The sequence below is a fragment of the Thalassophryne amazonica genome, chromosome 1, assembly GCF_902500255.1.
Source record: "Thalassophryne amazonica chromosome 1, fThaAma1.1, whole genome shotgun sequence".
Classification (NCBI taxonomy): Eukaryota; Metazoa; Chordata; class Actinopteri; order Batrachoidiformes; family Batrachoididae; genus Thalassophryne; species Thalassophryne amazonica.
In genome coordinates, this window is record NC_047103.1 from 36,092,474 (window position 1) to 36,109,350 (window position 16,877).

At 39.0% G+C, this 16,877-nt stretch overlaps 1 protein-coding gene across 2 annotated transcripts in view; it reads right to left on the reverse strand.

Moving 5' to 3' along the window:
- The window catches only part of cip2a (cellular inhibitor of PP2A), a 29,933-nt gene that overhangs the window by 6,413 nt on the left and 6,643 nt on the right, over positions 1–16,877 (reverse strand). Inside the window, exons 1-16 of one of the 2 annotated variants that reach the window (XM_034167853.1) lie at positions 16,302–16,384; positions 15,991–16,111; positions 14,781–14,928; positions 13,988–14,100; positions 13,517–13,611; positions 13,279–13,375; positions 7,149–7,271; positions 6,762–6,907; positions 6,591–6,666; positions 4,236–4,475; positions 3,624–3,786; positions 1,751–1,898; positions 1,475–1,574; positions 1,227–1,345; positions 827–1,004; positions 8–82 (exon numbers count right to left, since the gene is read on the reverse strand). In XM_034167853.1, the coding sequence (XP_034023744.1) occupies positions 8–82; positions 827–1,004; positions 1,227–1,345; positions 1,475–1,574; positions 1,751–1,898; positions 3,624–3,786; positions 4,236–4,475; positions 6,591–6,666; positions 6,762–6,907; positions 7,149–7,271; positions 13,279–13,375; positions 13,517–13,611; positions 13,988–14,100; positions 14,781–14,928; positions 15,991–16,092 (1,923 nt within the window). In that variant the 5' untranslated portion in view covers positions 16,093–16,111; positions 16,302–16,384. Of the gene's footprint in view, positions 1–7; positions 83–826; positions 1,005–1,226; positions 1,346–1,474; positions 1,575–1,750; positions 1,899–3,623; positions 3,787–4,235; positions 4,476–6,590; positions 6,667–6,761; positions 6,908–7,148; positions 7,272–13,278; positions 13,376–13,516; positions 13,612–13,987; positions 14,101–14,780; positions 14,929–15,990; positions 16,112–16,301; positions 16,385–16,877 lie in introns of those variants that run through there. The other variant, XM_034167861.1, reaches the window with a different exon arrangement.

A 16,877-nucleotide genomic window follows, 5' to 3' on the forward strand; every position in this document is an offset into this window, starting at 1 on the left:
GACTCACTGCAAATGCAGAGAGCTTCTGTTCATAGACACCGATGATTTCTGACACACGCCGGCCTTCAAGTTGCTCCTGAAGCTGCATAAAAAAAGAAACATCAGTTACATGCACAAACAATAGAAAAGACTGAAAAGCACAGAGTGGTGCCTGAAATGACTAATTCAGAGAGCAGCAAAACAGTGGCATCTCACAGCACTAAGGTCAAAGATGTAATCCCCTCCCATCAATGCCCAATTCCTTTCTGTGTGGAGTCTGCATGCTCTCCCCCAGGTGTGTGTGGTTATCTACCATCAAAACATTGACATTTAATTCATGGTGTTTTCCCAAACTTTCACCAAGGTTATATCTATAGTTGGTCTTTGGGCTTGTTTCTTATATTAAGAATGGGTTAAATGCAGAGAACAAATTGTACTGCATCATGCATGTGGTGACAATTCAGCCATACAATAAGACAAGACATGTCCAGCAGGTGGCAGTGTTCAACATGTAGCTGATAGGCCTGTGGCATTTTACATTAGCAAATCAAACTTGCCTTTTGCATTGACCTGGTACATCAAACTTAATGAAACTTTAATCAGTTTATCCTGATTATCTGCCCATTTATCTGGGCATATTACAGGATGACAGCATTTTTAAATCATGTTAAACTGAAGGGAATGAATGGACTCATCTCCATTCATTCACTCACTGCATTTTTAAATGCTACATGCCTAAGTTTGTCCAAATCTTAGGAAATAGGAGGTGTGGCTGAAGTTACATGTAGCTTGAAATGAGATTTTTTTTCTCTCTCTTTTTTTTTTTTTTTTTTTTTTTATACTGTACCTCCAACCCGCTCTGTATCTTCTCAACTAGACTGTGAACACTCCTGCTGGAACCACTGGAGGAATCCAATGTGCTGCTATTTGTCCTGGGAGGTGGTACTTCCTGTACTGCAGTACGCTTGACAAACAGCGTCTGCCTCTGGTGGTAGCCATTGTTGGCAGCCATGCTTTCTCCCAGGCTTCAGAAACACAAACAGAATAAATTACAGTACACTCAAATTTATGCTGTTTTCTTTAAAAACACACAAATGACAAATTATTTTTGCTCAAAAACAGCCCAGTTTACTATTAATAAAAGTTTGATCCACGAAATATCACTTGACAATAACTTTGTATCAAATAAAGCAGAACTAAAGATGAGATAAAAACATGTGGATGTGATTAAATATCATGTCAGTCACATCAGTGAGGGGAAGTCTGGAAGGGGCGTGGCTTCAAACAGCAAAGCAAGTCCAGTCTGAACGCGTTCTCTGTGATAGGACGTCAGCGCCAGAGACAGGGGGGTCACTATCCTCTGGTCCTGAGGGAGGGGAGGGAGAGAAACAAAGGAAGAATCAACATTTGGAAAAGTGTCTGTCTGTCTGTTTGTGTGTATATATATATATATATATATATATATATATATATATATAAATATATATATACATACCTGTAACAGTCTGTAGAAGCTGGTCTCCATGTCCTGCACCTGTTGTCTCAGTTTGCTCATCAACTCCAACGTCTTCAGAAGCGCTTCTGCACACAACTGACTAAAATATGGTTCTAAAGCTGCATTTTGTAACACCACTCAGTTAACAAATGTCTTTGAGATTTTTAATGTAAGCATAATGCACAAGTGTAGTTTTCCATAGTAGAGGTAAAAAAAAAAACAAAAAAAACAACAACAACCAGAACATCACAAATGATCACTGCAGAATTCACTCACCTGAGATCACCATCAGAAACAGGCGGGGAGCAGGTCAAGCGACTGTTGCTATGACAACAGGAGAGCAGCGTTTCACCCTGTGACAGGAAGAGTTGAGCGCTCACCTGACAGGACACCAAAGACCTAGTGGAGCCTTGAGTACAAAGCAGTGGAAGAGTCAAGGCTCCAAAACACACAGCGGAGATCTTCATGATCTACATGGTTCCTGGTCTCAGCGTGTCTGTTACCTCAGCCACAGCCAGTGGGACTACATTAACCTGATTTCACGTTTCAAAATTTGTTTCGTATTTTTGACATCAAACCAGCATGTCGTGCGGTTAGTAGCAGCTAAATATGTCATGATCAAGAAACTGACGGACATTTTTCCAAATTTGAAAATTAACTAAAAGATGAATTCTATTTAAAAAAGAGATTTTCTATTTGGTTCATAGCCATTACATTTTACTATTTCCAGTTGATAAAACAATGCTTTATTGCTGTTGTAACAGGTGAAAACATGACTTTAAATTTCTTAAATACTAGAACGTTCACCAGTGGAGAACCACAAGTTCTAGATGTGGTCATTTGTACTATACGGGGGACAGCGGACTTTTGTGGAGAATCTGTTTACAGTTATGCTACATTTTTTAAGTATTGACATAGATTAAAGAAAATACACCACACTCACAATCATAAGGTGCCAGAGGGATACATAAATCAATGCAAAAAAAAAAAAAAAAAAAGCTCTGCACACTTATCTCCATGCAAAAATCTTTGTATTTATCCAAGCTTTCGGTCACACGACCTTCATCAGGGCATTGCACAACACATACAAAGCACTTCATCTTATACCTTAAGTTCAGTCAGTGTAATTAAGTAAAATAGATAAATTCGTGTGTGACTGCAATTTGTAGTTCAGTCGACATGTTTGTAGTTCTTTAGGTATACATCAACTTGGCAAAAAATGTATTTTTACATGGGGTAGAAGCAAATTAACAATGTGCACCCCCCATGTATTAACAGTGCAAAAGTCAAAATACAAAAATCAAAATACAAAAACAAATTGATCCAACCAGGATTTAGAGAAATGCATTAACATCAGACAACCAGTCATCGTATATTGCAATTCTTCCAATATCCAACCACAGTATAACATCACAACATCACACTCAAAATCAAAAGTCAAAATCAACATTAAGGCCTTTTTGGTACAGTGAATCCAAGGTGTGTATCTAGAACAATTCTCTTTGGCGCAATCTTTTATCAATATCGCCACCTCTGGGTAACTTCACTTGTTCAATACCCATTTTTTTGCCAAGTTTATGTATACCTAAAGAACTACAAACACGTCGACTGAACTACAAATTGCAGTCACACACAGATTTATCTTTTTGACTTAATTACACTGACTGAACTTTAGTTATAAGATGAAGTGCTTTGTATGTGTTGTGCAATGCCCCGATGAAGGTCGTGTGACCGAAAGCTTGGATAAATACAAACATTTTTGCATGGAGATAAGAATTGACATAGAAAAATTTCTTGGCTTTTACGAAAGTCTTCATTGAAGGTTTGGGTTCAATTTTCTAAAATGATTTTTTTTTTTGTCATCAATAAGCTTTTCTGAAGCTGCTTAACAAGTAGAATATTCCTTGTAAAGAAATTCTGAATAACTGAAGTTTTATATTTGCTCTGTGAGTGTTCACACTAGATCAAATTTCTTTCTTTTTAGGGGGGGCATGTGTCAGACACTGCTGAGACACAAATTTTGCTATTATTATTTGATGCATGTTATGTTCAGATCAGTTTTCCACCGGACTGTTGCAATTTAAGTCCAGGTTTGGAACCAATTAAAACATTGATGACAGCAGGACAGTAACTCTCAAGTGAAGGATATCTAGCAGCAGACTGGTGACTTGTATGATGCAGCGACAGCATTTCCTCAAGTGAGCTTCTCCCTGTGCAGGATCGAGACCTTTCAGCAGCCCGAGCAGGAATGGAAGCAACATTTCCACAAAGCTCAGCACACACTCGGACACGCCGTCTCCTCCCAATGCCTCCTAGGGAGACAGAGAAGGTGATGGCTTGGATACTGCAGTGGAAAGCTTAACTAAGGATCACTGTAAGACTGGCTGATTTTATATATTTACAGTCTGTATGTAAAGTGTTTCGATGGATATGTAAATAATTAATCAGAAATACATCATTTAGATGATAATTTACATAGTTTTATATCTCTTGTCTGTGCTGGGAAGAAAAAAATTAAAATGCACCATTATTGTATTCATATTTAATGTTTACTTTGTGCAAGAAATTATATGCAAGCAGAAATATGCTACAAATGTTGCAATGGTAGTTGACCTATCTAGTCAGTTTTCATTGATGATTTTATGAAAAAGTGACTCATCTCTCATGAGACTGACATCTTAACTTAAACGTATAAGCAACTTTTGGGGTTTTTTTTTGTTTGTTTGTTTTTTTGCCACTGTGTTCCATGAGGCTGCCATACCTTCAGCAATTCCTCCAGTAGTTGCAGAACTTGGACAGCGCAGGCTTCAGCGCCCTCTACAGACGAATTAAGCCACTGGACCAGTGCAAGCCCACACTCCTCGCTGCTGACTCGGTCCAGTCCTGCAGCCTGCCTGCACTTTGCAGTCCTCAGTTTCAATCCTGCTCTTTGAAAAACCAGCTCACATAGCTGCAGTCGTAGATCTGAGATGCTGCACATGGCCAGGACAAGCTCCAACAACTGAAGATAGCATTATTTTTTGTTAAACTGTCCATTTTGCAACGTTTTGATGCAATTACTGAAGCATGGAATTGATATTAATGAAGAACCACACCACAGTATCAAAACATAAGAGAAGAACAGAGAAAAGTAATTATTTTTACTGCCTTTTTAGGCTTAAAAACACTGTCACAATACTGTATATAAACCTAGAAATGTTTCCATATCAATGAAAACAGTGATATGAAAACACTGCCACATGGAAAGTAAATCTCATTTATAAAAAATTACAAATAATTGTGTTCTTTAAGTTTCAACTGTGGATTAGCAGTCAGTGTGTTATTGTAATGAAAATACAGTGAGGAAAATAAGTATTCAAACACCTTGCTATTTTGCAAGTTCTCCCACTTAGAAATCATGGAGGGGACTGAAATTTTCATCTTAGGTGCATGTCCACTGTGAGAGACATAATCTTAAAAAAAAAAATAAAAAAATCCGTAAATCACAATGTATGATTTTTTAAAAATAATTTATTTGTATGTTACTGCTGCAAATAAGTATTTGAACACCTACCAAACAGCAAGAATTCTGGCTCACACAGACCTGTTAATTTTTCTTTAAGAAGCCCTCTTATTCTGCACTCTTTACCTGTATTAATTGCACCTGTTTGCACTTGTTACCTGTATAAAAGACACCTGTTCACACACTCAATCAATCACACTCCAACCTGTCCACCATAGCCAAGACCAAAGAGCTGTCTAAGGACACCAGGGACAAAACTGTAGACCTGCACAAGGCTGGGATGGACTACAGGACAACAGGCAAGCAGCTTGGTAGAAGACAACAACTGTTATTATTTATTAGAAAGTGGAAGAAACACAAGATGACTGTCAATCTCCCTCAGTCTGGGATTCCACGCAAGATGTCATTTTGTGGGGTAAGGATGATTCTGAGAAAGCTCAGAACTAGACATGAGGACCTGGTCAATGACCTGAAGAGAGCTGGGACCACAGTCCCAAAGATTACATTAGTAACACATGATGCTGTCATGGTTTAAAATCCTGCAGGGAAGCAAGGTCCCCCTGCACAAGCCAGCACATGTACAGGCCCGTTTGAAGTTCACCATTGACCATCTGGATGATCCAGAGGAGGCATGGGAGAAGGTCATGTGGTCAGATGAGACGAAAATAGAGCTTTTTGGAATCAACTCCACTTACCATGTTTAGAGGGTGAGAACAACCCCAAGAAAACCATCCCAACCGTGAAGCATGGGGGTGGAAACATCATACTCTGGGGGTGCACTTCTGCAAACGGGACAGGACAACTGCACCGTATTGAAGGGAGGATGGATGGGGTCATGTATTGTGAGATTTTGGCAAACAACCTCCTTCCCTCAGTAAGAGCATTGAAGCTGGGTCATGGCTGGGTCTTCCAGCATGACAATGACCCCAAACACACAGTCAGGGCAACTAAGGTGGGGCTCCGTAAGAAGCATTTCAAGGTCCTGGAGTGGCCTGGCCAGTCTCCAGACCTGAACTCAATAGAAAATCTATGGAGGGAGCTGAAACTCCAAACCTGAAAGATTTGGAGAACATCTGTATGGAGGAGTGGACCAAAATCCCTGCTGCAGTGTGTGCTAACCTGGTGAAAAACTACAGGAAGCGTTTGACCTCTGTAATTGCAAACAAAGGCTACTGTACCAAATATTAACATTGATTTTCACAGGTGTTCAAATACTTACTTGCAGCAGTAACATACAAATAAATTATTAAAAAAAAATCATACATTGTGATGTCTGGATTTTTTATTTTATTTTATTTTTTAGATTATGTCTCTCACAGTGGACATGCACCTAAGATGAAAATGCCAGACCCCTCCATGATTTCTAAGTGGGAGAACTTGCAAAATCACAGGGTGTTCAAATACTTATTTTCCTCACTGTATATACTTCAAGATATGCAATGATTTAACCTCCAGTTTTTACTACAATATAAACACGTGTCACTTTCAGCCATATACAGAAATGTGATGCTTCAACATTATTACTTTACAGAGCCCAAAGTAAAAAAAAGAAGAAGAAGAAAAAAAAAGAAGATAAAACTTGATGCAAATATCATCCAGTTTTTCTTGTCTCACCTTGGCTGCAGATTCTGAGTCTTTCGAGTGCAGCAGTCCCATTACTTGAGACACGCAGACTGAGAAATGCTCATACCTAGCAATAAATGCAGAACCATTATTTTTGGTGACATGTAAAACAAAGAATTCATTAAAACAAAAGCTCCATATGAGCAATGTATGTGTGTGTACCTGGTCAGGTAGTTTGCTATCTTGGGGCTTTTCAACAGATCAATCAAAAGGTCCACTGAGTATTTTTGCGTCAACGTTCCATCACCATTAACAATGATGTTGAACACAAGCTGGAACGTTTGGTGGATGTTGTTTGCGTCAAACAACTGATAGATACAAATATGAAACCAGACAGTGAAACAGTAATGAATGTTATGTTTTGCCAAAATAAAATCCTTTTTAAATTTTAAATTTTCAGAAACAGAAACCCAATTATCCAGTTACATTTGGCCCACATACTTGTACATATGCTGTGGTTGATAATAGGTAAAATAAATCATCAATGCTGAAATAAAAATGTACTGCAGAACCTTTTTAGAAATGGCTGTAAATGTGAATCCCACCTACCTTCTCTCCAACCTTCTCATTGAGGGTGAGGCTGACCAGTATAGACAATGTGAAGACCACCACAGTCAAACTGTTGTGAGCGAGGAAGTTAATGAGAGTGCGATAGAACAGCTTCACATTATCCTGCAAGAGATCACCAAAAAAAATAAAAAAATAAAATAAATTAATTAATTAAAGTAAACCACTAGTTTTGTGATAACAGCAGTCATATCTAGCTGCTGTCTTAAAAAAAAACAAAAAAACAACTGGATTGTGTTAACTTTGTAAGAACCCACTTCAATGCAACAATTAGGAGTTCTCACATCAAATAGAAATGGTTACGTCAACACCCAAGATTTATCAATTGCTAAGGAATTTCAAATGAACAATTGTGAAATAAAATGCTTGATATATAGTGCATATATTATATGTCCTACTCAACTTCACTGTCCACACTAAAAGTTTCCATCAACAGCTTGTGTACCAACTTGAAAGCTGTACCTTTCGAAACATTGTCACACAAAAACAGCACTTGTTGGAACACACATCATGGACATGAGCCATCAACCTGCTAGATGTGGATCTCTGACCAGAACTACACCAAACTGCTTTGCTTTCATTGACCCGTTTTGCCCCAGTAGCAACAATTATTGCCGAAGTGTATCACTGTCATTTTCTACTCAGAATAAAAACATCTCAAAGGTACTATTACAATGTTTTCCAGTCATAAAAAAAAAAATCTAGGCATAAACGGGTTAACAAATATCAGATGCACGACTCACAGGACCTTCAATTTTTATCAAAATACACATACTGTTTAACTTTTGATTTAAAATGTTTTTTTTAATACTATTTAAAAGCCATCATTTACTCTTACATCTGTATCATCATCACCAAAATGTAATGAGTTCTTGGACAAGACACTTCAGCTGCATCGTCTCAGTCCACCCAGCTGTAAATGGGTACCTCAGCATGCTAAGTCAAGTTACATGCTGACAGACAGGCTAAAAGCAGCTCATATTAATGGTGTAGTTTGGACATATGTTGACACACATTTTCTTCAGGCAACACCATACATAGCGAGTAACATTAACAGGAGCATTTAAGTGATTCAGTTGAACTGATGCCCCAGTCATACAGAGATACACATATACAGTATAAGACTGTTTTGCAATGGTCGCAAAGGCACTGTGGTGCAACATATGCATGAATGTGGTAACATTGTTGTGGGACGGTCATGGGTATGGGACACCAATTTATAGGACTCTTTTTGTTTTTTTTTTTATCTCCGGTGCAACTGGGCCTGAACACAATGTGTCAGCAGCATTATGCTGACAGACTGTGACTTAACACAATGTGAAGCATGACGCGATTTTTAGCATTAGTGAATTTATTTAAGCAATTCTAAAATCATCTTTATAGCTTTTAGCTTCACATTATCTCCCCCTCTCTCTCTCTCAGGAAGTATTCTTTTTTTGGAGGGGGGGTTAAGTGTTATCAACGACAATGTTTCTGCAGAGTATTCCGACAAATGCCTTTACATATCACCAACTATTAATTTATTGTATTCTACACTAAAATTAATTTAGTTAAAAAAAATAGTGGCACAGCACAGTGGTTTAGTGGTTAGCACTGTTGCCTCACAGCAAGGTCATACAACCCCTGGGAAAAATTATGGAATCACTGGCCTCGGAGGATGTTCATTCAGTTGTTTAATTTTGTAGAAAAAAAAGCAGATCACAGACATGACACAAAACTAAAGTCATTTCAAATGGCAACTTTCTGGCTTTAAGAAACACTATAAGAAATCAGGAAAAAAAATTGTGGCAGTCAGTAACGGTTACTTTTTTAGACCAAGCAGAGGGAAAAAAATATGGAATCAGGAAAAACAAAAGAACGCTCCAACACATCACTAGTATTTTGTTGCACCACCTCTGGCTTTTATAACAGCTTGCAGTCTCTGAGGCATGGACTTAATGAGTAACAAACAGTACTCTTCATCAATCTGGCTCCAACTTTCTCTGATTGCTGTTGCCAGATCAGCTTTGCAGGTTGGAGCCTTGTCATGGACCATTTTCTTCAACTTCCACCAAAGATTTTCAATTGGATTAAGATCCGGACTATTTGCAGGCCATGACATTGACCCTATGTGTCTTTTTGCAAGGAATGTTTTCACAGTTTTTGCTCTATGGCAAGATGCATTATCATCTTGAAAAATGATTTCATCATCCACAAACATCCTTTCAATTGATGGGATAAGAAAAGTGTCCAAAATATCAACGTAAACTTGTGCATTTATTGATGATGTAATGACAGCCATCTCCCCAGTGCCTTTACCTGACATGCAGCCCCATATCATCAATGACTGTGGAAATTTACATGTTCTCTTCAGGCAGTCATCTTTATAAATCTCATTGGAACGGCACCAAACAAAAGTTCCAGCATCATCACCTTGCCCAATGCAGATTCGAGATTCATCACTGAATATGACTTTCATCCAGTCATCCACAGTCCACGATTGCTTTTCCTTAGACCATTGTAACCTTGTTTTTTTCTATTTAGGTGTTAATGATGGCTTTCGTTTAGCTTTTCTGTATGTAAATCCCATTTCCTTTAGGTGGTTTCTTACAGTTCGGTCACAGACATTGACTCCAGTTTCCTCCCATTCGTTCATTTGTTTTGTTGTGCATTTTCGATTTTTGAGACATATTGCTTTAAGTTTTCTGTTTTGACGCTTTGATGTCTTCCTTGGTCTACCAGTATGTTTGCCTTTAACAACCTTCCCATGTGAACAACCAACATCTTTTGCAACATTGTGTGATGATTTACCCTCTTTTAAGAGTTTGATAATCCTCTCCTTTGTTTCAATTGACATCTCTCGTGTTGGAGCCATGATTCATGTCAGTCCACTTGGTGCAACAGCTCTCCAAGGTGTGATCACTCCTTTTTAGATGCAGACTAACCTGCAGATCTGATTTGATGCAGGTGTTAGTTTTGGGGATGAAAATTTACAGGGTGATTCCATAATTTATTCCTCAGAATTGAGTGAGTCCATATTTTTTCCCTCTGCTTGGTCTAAAAAAGTAACCGTTACTGACTGCCACAATTTTTTTTCTTGATTTCTTATAGTGTTTCTTAAAGCCAGAAAGCTGCCATTTGAAATGACTTTAGTTTTGTGTCACGTCTGTGATCTGCTTTTTTTCTACAAAATTAAACAACTGAATGAACATCCTCCGAGGCCAGTGATTCCATAATTTTTGCCAGGGGTTGTAGGTTCGTTTCCCACCTGTGGCCTTTCTGTGTGGAGTTTGCATGTTCTCCCTCTGTTTGTGTGGGTTTACTTCCCTCCGGGTGCTCTGGCTTCATCCCCCATCCAAAGACATGCAGGTTAGGTGGACTGGAAACTTTAAATTGTCTGTAGGTGTGCATGTGAATGTGTTTGTTTGTCTATATGTGGCCCTGAGACAGACTGGGGTACTGTCCAAGGTGTACCCCGCCTCACACCCTATGACGGCTGGGATAGCTCCAGCCCCCCGCGACCCTTATGGCCCAGTCACACGGCACACGACGATTCCTGAATGAAGGGAAAAAGTAAAAAACGTTACAATTCGTTGAGAAAAGGTGGACGAAAGAGCTTTTATCACCAAACAGTCTGCGAAGCAAGAGCGCAAAAGGGACGAAAGAGGAACTTAACAAAACCGAAGCTCACGATCTCAACGAAATGCACCTGAGCCACTGCTGGAGCAGAACGTGTCTGCTCCAGCACTTGGTGCTGTAACGGAGCTCATAGCGCCTGAGTCCTGGAGAAACTGCAAACAGAATCTGTAGAGATGTCGATGGACCACCTGCTCTGGTTCCTTGTCCAGAACAAAAGAGGGATCATCTCCATCATCATCAGAATCCACACTGTCTGTCGACACGATGCGTGCTCCAAAAAAAAAATGTTCCGTGGTCACTGCTGTATCACAGTATTATGTTCTAAGACATATACACTCAACAAAAATATAAACGCAACACTTTTGGTTTTGCTCCCATTTTGTATGAGATGGACTCAAAGATCTAAAACTTTTTCCACATACACAATATCACCATTTCCCTCAAATATTGTTCACAAACCAGTCTAAATCTGTGATAGTGAGCACTTCTCCTTTGCTGAGATAATCCATCCCACCTCACAGGTGTGCCATATCAAGATGCTGATTAGACACCATGATTAGTGCACAGGTGTGCCTTAGACTGCCCACAATAAAAGGCCACTCTGAAAGGTGCAGTTTTATCACACAGCACAATGCCACAGATGTCGCAAGATTTGAGTGAGCGTGCAATTGGCATGCTGACAGCAGGAATGTCAACCAGAGCTGTTGCTCGTGTATTGAATGTTCATTTCTCTACCATAAGCCGTCTCCAAAGGCGTTTCAGAGAATTTGGCAGTACATCCAACCAGCCTCACAACCGCAGACCACGTGTAACCACACCAGCCCAGGACCTCCACATCCAGCATGTCCACCTCCAAGATCATCTGAGACCAGCCACTCAGACAGCTGCTGAAACAATCGGTTTGCATAACCAAAGAATTTCTGCACAAACTGTCAGAAATCGTCTCAGGGAAGCTCATCTGCATGCTTGTCGTCCTCATCGGGGTCTCGACCTGACTCCAGTTCGCCGTCGTAACCGACTTGAGTGGGCAAATGCTCACATTCGCTGGCGTTTGGCACATTGGAGAGGTGTTCTCTTCACGGATGATGCGAAGGAGATGTGTTGCACTGCATGAGGCAAATGGTGGTCACACCAGATACTGACTGGTATCCCCCCCAATAAAACAAAACTGCACCTTTCAGAGTGGCCTTTTATTGTGGGCAGTCTAAGGCACACCTGTGCACTAATCATGGTGTCTAATCAGCATCTTGATATGGCACACCTGTGAGGTGGGATGGATTATCTCACCAAAGGAGAAGTGCTCACTATCACAGATTTAGACTGGTTTGTGAACAATATTTGAGGGAAATGGTGATATTGTGTATGTGGAAAAAGTTTTAGATCTTTGAGTTCATCTCATACAAAATGGGAGCAAAACCAAAAGTGTTGCGTTTATATTTTTGTTGAGTATATATTAATTTAGAACAGAAAACTGTCAAAAGGGAGAATATAAGTGTAAAGATGATTGAATATATCAGAGCAGTAAATTAATCAGTGCGTGTGAATGCGCGCATTGACTTGTGAGGTTATTTCCACCAGCTGATCACTGATCCACAACGTGAATTCTGCCTTCCAAAACAACTCTTTATATCATAATTTTGATTCATCTGCCTGTTGCCACATGTACAGAAGGACTGGATTGTCATTCCTACACTCATATTGTTATATTTAATACAAAATAATAAGCGCACGCAGGAGCTCCTGTTGCCGCTGATGCTGCATTCAAGTACCGTCAGAAATTACACAACTTTTTCGTTGTTTCAAATTCAACAGTTGCTTGTGGCAAAATAATTAATTATATCCACACAAAAGATTAATTCTGGCCTATGTAATGTGCCTGAGCCCATTGAAGCTGCCCCCCCACACACACAGATAAAAAAAATCCAAGCAAGCAGGCTGAGTTTGCCCTGTAATTTCCTACGGTACATGAACGCAGCAGCAGCCTCAGCGCTCACGAACCGGCTTCTGCACTGTGTGAAAACGTTCAGCTGCTCCAGCGAAGTCAAATTAAACAATAACGTTGCAAAAACTACACAAACGATTACAAAACGTCAAGAATGACAGCAAAACGAAACACAGACGAACTGAGGTTTTTGTTGCCCTTCATTCAAATTTTTCAACAGTTTAAAAATCCTGACGAAGCGCCCGCTGCAGGAACGAGGCTGCGCGAAGGTTAAACGATGTCAACGACAGTCAACAAAAGTCCAGATTTCTTGTTTCGTCAGGTCTTCGTCACCCTTCGTTAAGTGCCGTGTGACTGGGCCATTAACTGGATTAAGCAGTTGAAGATGATTGAGTGAGTGAGTGAGTAAAAAATACTGATATTCTTTCTCTACTGTAGGATTTGCCAAATTCAGCTCTGCATGAGATTTCAAAAGTATTTTGACAGACATGCTTACATTGGTTTATATTATAACACAGTAATTCAGTGTTGCATAAACCGCTACGTACTCACCAGAGACTTGATGTAACTCTGTACTGACTGGTTGTCACGACACAGGTTTGCCATAAGACTGAGACACGCTGTGATTATGTCATCGTTATTCGACTGGCTGCAGCAAAAACACCAGATATATCAATGATCATCACAGTGCCATAATGTCAAACCTTCACTTTAATTTTATTATAACAGGAAATAAATACATACTAAATGGAAGACACGCATACAGTACATTGGGATAAGTACCACTTACATGTTTGTCATGAGAAAAGCTATGAGCTTTTGAATGTTATTTGTACACTGGAAGATGCGGGTGTTATAAGTCAGTTTCTGCAACACTTGCAGACACTAAAAAACAGAAACAATGTTAAAGTACATAGTAAAATTTGGCAAAATAATGTGTCAATCAGCCTTTTTATCAGTTAAAAATTAAAACGTGGACCAACAAATACCGATGAATTGCTCAATTTTCATCACACAAACACACACCATAATAATGATAATGACTTTATTCATAAAGCATATTCCAAAGTGGTTTGCAATAAGCAAAAATAAATAAATAAAGTGTTTATCATGCATTGTTAATATAAGTAGTTTTAATCTTCCCCAGAGAAATCAATTCATTAATATGTAATTCTATATGCACGGAAAAGCCCTCCAGTACTATAACTATCAAAAGCATACAATGCATTGATGCTGAGATACCACAAGTGATGAACTTTACCTGCAGTACCAGTGGCTCTCCAGGTGTTGTGTTGTGGCAGTGGATAACAAACGCCAGGCTGTTGGTGAGGTTGTAGCTGCTATGAAGCATCTTCCAGCTGTTATCATCACAGGCTGAAGAAATGAGCAAGAATGAGAAAAAAACAAAGTTATCCTTCTAAAAACATTAACTGTGCAGTTGTTTATTAATGTACTGCATTTTTGTCGACTAGCAGTCTTTATAAATGAATCCATGTTTATTTACATCTGACCAGCTCTGTTTGTGTGCAGATCGTTTCAGTTCGACTTTTTTTTTATTCCAATTATCAGAGCTCTGTATTTGTAAAGTTGTTGTCCTGTTGGCTTCTCCCATTTGTTTGGGGTCACCACAGCGGATACAGTCAGACCCACATTGGTATTTGGCACAAGGGACGAGGACAAGGATGCCCTTCCTGACGCAACTCCAGTTTTTCCTGGAGAAACACACACAGCCCCTGGTGTTCCGAAGAGGTCTCTCCCAAGTACTAACCAGGACACACACTGCTTAGCTTCTGAGATCTGAAGAGATCAGGCTTACACAGAGCAGACTGGCTGCTGTTCTGTAATTTTAAAGTATTAGATATGAAATGTACGTTATTTATGTTTATAAACAGGTACAAAAAAAAAATATTTTAGTAAGAGTGTGAACATTTGTCAAGTTATATGGAGGTTAAATATATATAGTTTTACATCTACAAAACAGCTTCTGGTTTCTGTTTCCATGTGATAAAAGAGAGAAAATTGCCAAAGTACTTAAAAGTATTAAACACACATACCAAGTTGTGTCAGCAATGAGATGATGGAGCTTGTCAGAGCCGGACTGGTGTTTGGATTCCCAGCTAATTCCACCAACCTAGACACACACTCACTGGGCAGAACCTGGCCTGAACATAGCAGCTGGTCACATTTAAGTCCTGAAACCTCCTGCAAACACACACACAAACATAAATAATGACACTGCAGTCATTTGAATGACATAAAATGCGATATCTGCTTGAAGCAATAGCAGTTGTTGAAATAAGATAACATTCAGCTGCTTGTGTGCGTGACAGGTGGTGTTTTCAAATTCAAAGGTTTTCATTTTCAAAAGTGTAAAAGACACAAATTTATTTTGTAGTATTTAGGAAAGGCTTTAACACAGCAAAAGCAATGCAAATAAATGACAAACTGTGAGATTCTCACAAGTGAACCTGTTGTGGTAAATATATTCACACTAAAGGTAATTTTGCAATTATTTACATACATGAAATTTTCCTGAAGTTGAATTCAAAATGAAATACAGGGCAACAAGGGGGAAAAAGGCAATTTTGAGTGCATCTAATGCTGAAGAAGCAGCAGCAAGACCACAGGAACCGAGAAGTACATTTGATGCAGAAACAAATTAGCTTGCCTTACAACTCCATATGCAAGATCAAGGCACATTTCAAATGTCTGAATGTGATATGAAAAACAAACTCCTTTTTGATTGAGCTGATCAATATACATGTTCTGCAGTACAATGACCCGTGGGGTCTTCTTTTAGTCAACCAATTTCTTAATGCTTGTCTCTGCAGCGGAGCATGCATGTCGAAATCTATCCTAGTGTACACTATCATTTGTTTTTGTGTGATCAAAAACAATTAAAATATCAAGTATTTTTAAGATATACCGGCCTGTGTTGTGTGAGTCTTCACAGATATGACTGATAGGAGCGACTGATTGAATTTTTTTTAGCAAAATTATGCACAAAATACAAAAATATACCATGCACATTAAAATACTTGTATGACGCAATAAAGTGTAAATTTAGACTTCCATTGTGGAATAAAAATCAGAACATAACCTTATAACTCGTGTAAACAAGAAAAAAAAAAAAACAGGTGGCGATTTGAACGGTTTAGAATTCTTAATCAGGTTATAGAAATCACCAGCGACATCATCTGTAAATCTCCACTTACAAGGTAAACAGATAAGATATGATATATAATTGTGTGTGTGTTTGATCACCTCCACTCGTTGGTGTAGCCGGGCTGTGTTCTGCACTGTCCTGTTGTCTCTGTACTGATGGATGGCCAACAAGAGAGACTTCAAACACGTAGTCATGTCCATCTTGTTGAAAACTATTCCGCAAGCAGACAAAAGATGAACTTGCAAATTATAAGTGGCTTTAGTGCTGTCGACAGTCTACGCCAGGTAGCAGGTTTAGCCTTAAGCTAACGACCGAAAAGGAGTTAGTTTACTCATAAACACATCAATTACTGAGCGGAATATCAAGCTTAACCACGGCCAGTCTATTTAATAAGTTAAGCGTCTGACTCTGTTTTCCTTTTCTTCTGAAAATGTCAACGTCAATCAGAAAACTCACAACAGCGAAATCCTCCCGCTTTCGACTTCGAAGAGAAAGGAACATACCATAAACAGAAACGGGTGAACGATGCTATCAGTAAATTAACTTAATGTAATGTGTTCGTTTAATATATGCAAAAGAACTTCCTACAGCTCGAAAAGTATTGTTATTTATTCATGTTAACTCTGAAAGATGCAACATTTCAGGATTAAGAATACTAACTTCACAAAAAATCCAAGCCTCCCTTCCACTTGTTTTTAGTCTTTCCCTGAAAACTGCGACTGTAGTTAACATCACCAACCACCAGATGTCGCAGATAAGGAGAAAAGGGCAGAGCAGAAACGAGGTGGGGCCTAATTCTAAAAAAAAAAAAAAAAAAAAAAAAAAAAAAAAAAGGAAAGTCTCAAGATAAGTAGAACGTTCCATTCACTCTGGAAGAGTGAAAGGCAGAAGCTTTGAAATTTGTATGATGAGGTGTGGGAGGAAGGCAAGATTCCTTCAGGGTGGAAGGAGGCAGTTATTGTCCCCATCAGGAAACCAATGAAAG